Source organism: Pteropus vampyrus, unplaced genomic scaffold (assembly GCF_000151845.1).
Source record: "Pteropus vampyrus isolate Shadow unplaced genomic scaffold, Pvam_2.0 Scaffold93, whole genome shotgun sequence".
In the NCBI taxonomy this organism is placed as follows: Eukaryota; Metazoa; Chordata; class Mammalia; order Chiroptera; family Pteropodidae; genus Pteropus; species Pteropus vampyrus.
Window position 1 is genome coordinate 1610095 of NW_011888874.1, and position 5581 is coordinate 1615675.

A 5581-nucleotide genomic window follows, 5' to 3' on the forward strand; every position below is an offset into this window, starting at 1 on the left:
GAAAGCAGAATCGAAAAGGTACTGTGCTCCGCATTTGGATGTCAGTAGAGCTGGTGTCTTTATCGCTGCTAGAAACTCAGTGAGTTCCCAGTTAAAGCATTTGAATTAATTGGAGTTCTTTCTTCTTCACTTTTCACCTTCAAATTATGACCAGATCTTTGAAGACTTCCACCTGCATAAATGTAATCATGATTACCATTTCTTTGACCAAGTTTGTCTCAGCTAGTTAGTGACAATGAGAAAGTAAATTGAAGAGATAGGAACTTTTCAGAGTCTGGTTTTTTTTTAATGTTTCTTTGCTCAGAAATAAACCTCTTCATAATACTCATTTACGTAAAAGGTAGAAGGAAAGGCTTGATATACACCAGTAACCAAAGTGAGGCCACATCTAATCTCTTATTCCATTTTATGAGCCAAGTGGTGGAAAGACAATAAGAGAGAAAATGTTGATGGTATTGACTGTTAACTTATTTCAAAAACACTACCCTTCAAGTCTCAGTTTTGAAGTACATAGCAAAAGAAGGAATAATAAAGAGGATTTAGACACTGTCTTAGCCAGCATAGGCTGCTATAACAAAACACTATAGACTGAATGACTTAAACAACAGACTTTTGTTCATCACAGTTCGGGGGACTTAAAGTCCAAGATGAATGTGCCAACGGATTTAGTTCCTGGTGGTGACTCCTCTCAGAGCAGAGAGAGAGCTCTGGTGTCTCTTCCTCGTCATATAAAGGCATGAATCTCATCCATGGAAGCGCCCTCTTCATGACCTTATCTAAACCTATTTATCTCCCAAAGGCCCCAGCACCCAATGCTATCACACTGTGTGGTAGGACTTCAACATATGAATGTTAAGGGAACACCGGTATTCAGTCCATAATATAGATACTAAGTCTTTTCATTTGTAAATGTAAGAAATTGTCTTGAACTGATCCCTTTAGTCATGGTTCTCAAACTCGATATGTGCCAGAGTCACCTGGGGAGCTTTTATAGACCCCGATGCGATGCTCTGGCCAATTAAATCAGAATCTCCTCTTGGGATGAATGAAATTCAAGCATCGGAGTTTTCCAAAGTTCCCTGGTGGTTCCTGAGCACAGCCAAGGCTCTATAGGCCATAATTTCAGGAGCAATGTAAAGACCAGCTCATTTGTGCTTAATGGAACAGAATTCCACCTTGTAGCAAAAGAAGGTAGCTACCTTCAGAAACTTATGTTAAATGTTTCCCAAAAAATCACACAGCTTGCAACAGCTCCCATAGAGTTCACCATATGATTTGGTTAACGGTCAATCTAATTTAGTAAATGCACCTGAGACTGTAAAAGATACTTTTCTTCAAATGAATCTACCAATATCATCACAGGATGTAAATTCTTCCAGTTTCCTAAGACAAAACGTTTGCTCAAGGAAATGCCAATTATGACATATACGAAGGGAGTCTAATTATTATTGATTCTAAAATAGCAAGAAATGAAAAATTATGACTTACTTTTCAGTGAATTGGGAAATAAAATCTGATCCCTGACACACAAAAGCTGATTATGAAATCACCAAGGCAATCACATGGGCAGTGAAAGATCTAGGACCAGCTGCTGTTTAGAATATGGCTCTGAAAGGCTATGGTAATGAGCTGAAAATGTCCTTTTCTGGCTACTTCACAATCTTAGCTCCATTTTTATCTAGAAAGTTTTATAAGTGGAGGGAGAAAAGAAAGTATAAGACCTTCCTGTTCATCAGCCCTGCAGATGTATCAAGGTCTCAACGCCTGAGATTAACTCATCACTGCCTCAGAGCAGGCTATATTTAGTAGGACCAGATCTCTTTTAAAAGCTGTATTATTGAGATATCAACCTGGATTTAGAAATCATGAGAGAAACTCTAGCCTGGGATTATTCTACAAACTACTGGCAACGTGGCCTCGCTGGTGGGGTATTTCGATAACTTTGGGCCAGTCAGCGACATCCTATGGTCATCACCACACTGGGAGACTCTCCTTCAGCAGGTCCCAGGTAGAGAGAAAGAAGCTGATACTGGGCTTCCAGAAAGGTCTGTAGCAGAGAGGCTTCTGGGAAGGGTTTGGAAAATATTGGCATCCGCCCCTAAGCTTTAATTCTCTTTTACAGCAATGACACAGGGATAAAAGATGGGAACAAAAGGGTGGTCCAGTGTGCCAGGATGTACAGCAAGAAAAAAGAAAGGGGCTTAGGCCAATTCTATAGCTGTGTCCTTTATGTTGATTGCATCTTTATAAGACACGTTCAAGGAAGGGAGACACCCTCAGGCAGGTATCTAGCCTAAGGCCGCTGGTGACCATTGAGGGAAATCTTGATGAGAAATCAACACCTATGAGCCTCTGTCAGTGAGACCTCAGAAACTCGATGTTCATGCTTCTGCACCAAGAACACCTACTTTCTAGACTTCCGGTAAGAGCTGGAAAAGCCTGATTAATCAAATCATGCAAAGACATCCTAGCCTTTCTGTCCTTCTTTTTGATGTCTCGTGTTCTTGCCACTTGGTCCAATATAAAACATGCCTTGGACCATTTATATACACCAAGATATAAGTAACAGCTCACAAAGTTGTTTTTATGCATCTTCATGACTTATTTATAGCTGCTGGCAATGTTCCCCTATCTGAGGGTATTTGCTCTTTAAGCAAAGCCTTAACCTAAAGGATTAAGCTCTCTAAAATTTTAGGAATCTGATAGACAGGAAGTTAGGCAGAATTGTGAGGGGTCCCAAACAACTATGAGTCTCTAAAATTCTATCACTGAGACCAATGGAGCTGAATGGAGCCAGCAGTCCCTTGTTGTTGCAGTGAAGAGTGAGGAAGGGTCTTGGGTGTCCCACCCCGACAACATCCACTGTCAGTTGCTGTGCGACAAGAGACATGCCCCACGACCAGCTTTTAGTTGGATCCTTGCCCACTACTATTGATTGCCCCAATCTAGGCTTTGTTCAGCCTTTTCCTAAATCCATGGCTTCCGACCATTTTTGTGGAACATGCTATCAAAGAAAATTATTGAATAAACAACCCCAGGATATGCATATTTATTTTTTAATTACATATGTGCAAATACATTACGTAAAACTCAGGGATGAATACTTAGACAAGGTCCATCTGCAATGATTCTGAGTGTCACTTGTATTTAAACAGTCTTCTTGACCGTTTGAATGTATTTGACTTACATATGGTCATTCGTGCCCTCTGTCACTCAGCATATATTTATTGAACATCAGTTAGGTACAGGCACAAGACATTAAAAGATGGCTAAGATGTTGTCCTTCCCCGGAAGGTTATCATTTATAATATAGTTGCCATCAGCCTCCCATCTGTCTCCCTTTCTACGTCATCCTAAAACTCTTTGAGATAATGTTTATGTTTCCATGCATTAAAAGTTAAGTATTTCATTTTCCCGCATAAAAAATTGCTTTATTCTGACTAAGCCAACACAAGGCGAGTGAGTACAATAAAGCGCTGATTTCTGTAACTGTGCGAATAGTTGGTGCCATCACAGCTGGGAGAAGAAACATAATTTAATAGGAGCTCTTTATAAGCAAACTTCTCAGTAATTGAAATGAATTAACGAATTCAAGCTGGAGAGAAGGAAAAAGACAGATAGAAATTAGCATTTCAGTTTCTGGCTCATCTTAAAAAATCTGAGCAAACACAAAAAAAAGAGCAAGCAGAGCCAAAAATCCTAGAAGGAAACATTGAAGAAATAGTAACTAACCCACAACCCTCATCTCTTTAATAGGTCCTTCTCCTTCTTAGCAGCCTGTTCTTTTCTCACTGTGATCCAAATAAGTATCAATGCCATATCCTTCCACTGCCCAAAAGCAGAATCAGCACTGTGATGGAGTGTTAGAAAAACGGACATCCTACTACCAACATTTCACCTCTCAGACCCTCAACCTTTAGGTTGACGGAACGGAGTGAGAGCACATACATGAAAGTGTTTCCTATAAGTTTTAGCTCTTTAATAATTGTTACTTTTTTTTTTTTAGTATCTAAGGATTTTGTGAGGTCTTCACACTAGGCTTCATCCCATAGTTTCGTGAAGGAAATAAATGATTCCAATATTTGAGTGCACGATTCACCTGTAGTCGAAAACTTTCTAAGTTGTGACCAATGAAAGCTAGCAGCAGTAACCAGGGTGATTAATCTAGGGTTTTTACACAATTTTTCCTTTTCCTGTTGCAATGAAAAGCGAACTTCTTATGATGATGGTGGAGGGAACTTTTCAAGATGGAATGAGGAAACAGTAGGTGACCCAACCCGAAAGTTTAGCACTTGGTTGATTTGGCCTAACTATACACATCCAAATGAGAGATTATTTGTGACACATAGGGAAGAGATTGGGAGCCATACTACACAGTTCCGTCAGAGAAAGTTTAATCCAGAGAAAAGCAGACCTGAGGAAACTCTTCATCTAAAAGACATTTCAGACTCTTAGAAGAATTCCATCTCGTCTGTCACAATCAACGAATGGCAGCTGCTGTGAGGAAAAGTCCATGTCAGTTGAAAGAACTGTCTAGTAAGCCTAACTGTCTTGAAAGAAAATAGACTGTCCTGGAAAATAGTACCACGTCACCAGAGATCTTTAAAAGTAACCTGCAGAGCCGTTGGCTTTGCAAGAGCGGTTGAATGAGACGACTTTGAAGGTCCTCTGTGATATGTGAGTTCTAACTCTGTGCTTTACTTTAGTTTCTAGATGTCGTGCGGCTGGTTCATCAAAAGTCCTGGAAAGTGGGAGATATCTTTCATGCCGTTGTTCAGTACTGCAAAATGCACGAGGAGCAGAAAGATGGGACCCCAAGTCTCTTCGATTGGCTGCTGGAACTGGGCTAAGGCAGCCATGTTGTGTAGAGTGTTTCTTCCCTCCATTTTAGCTTAGATTATAGTGATTTGCTCTAAATGCTCTAAACTGTCTCAAGACATTGCATCACGTTAGCAGAGCTATAAAAAATCTGCTGCTCAAGTCTACTGCACACGGAATAAATCTGAGGAAAAGCAAAATGTAGATTTGTGCAAATCAGTGCAACCTGTGGGTGAGTTCAAAAGGGTTTGTATTTAAACGGCTGGGAAAACAGAAACTTTAATGGGCCTCAAATTAAAAGCTTATAACCAGGCCCAAACTCTAGGCAAGCTGTACTTGCATATTTTTCATAATATAAAATATATAATGTCTTCAATTATGTGAATCAACTGGAAACAAAGTCGCTGGTCAAAAATAACTTTGTAAACTATACTGTAACCTTTATGTTACTTTTTTGAAAAGATTAAGGAGGCGTCAGCCCAACTGAACGCCTAAGATATGGGTAAGAGATTTCCAGAAGTTTGATATGAAAGATTTTCACTTTCAGACCAATATCAGTGGCTACAAACAGAAATGCAGGAGTATTATCAGTGTCGTCTACTGGGGTGATTCCATTTATTCACTGCAATCTGCTGATGAATATTTCATGTCTCCCCCACCATATCTGGGTTCCTGGCTCACCAGAAAGCTACAGGTGTTTGACTGAGAGAGAGAAAGATTGAAGATTGTCTTGTTTCCATCTCTGTATTACTTGGTTAACATG

The 5581-nt window shown here is 39.9% G+C and overlaps 1 protein-coding gene across 1 annotated transcript in view; it reads left to right on the forward strand.

Annotated features, from left to right (window-relative positions):
* The window catches only part of SPHKAP (SPHK1 interactor, AKAP domain containing), a 105789-nt gene extending 100939 nt beyond the window's left edge, over positions 1 to 4850 (forward strand). Inside the window, exon 11 of the mRNA XM_023532937.1 lies at positions 4707 to 4850. Within this exon, the coding sequence (XP_023388705.1) occupies positions 4707 to 4850 (144 nt within the window). The remainder of the gene's footprint in view (positions 1 to 4706) is intronic.
* The last annotated feature ends 731 nt before the right edge of the window (positions 4851 to 5581 follow it).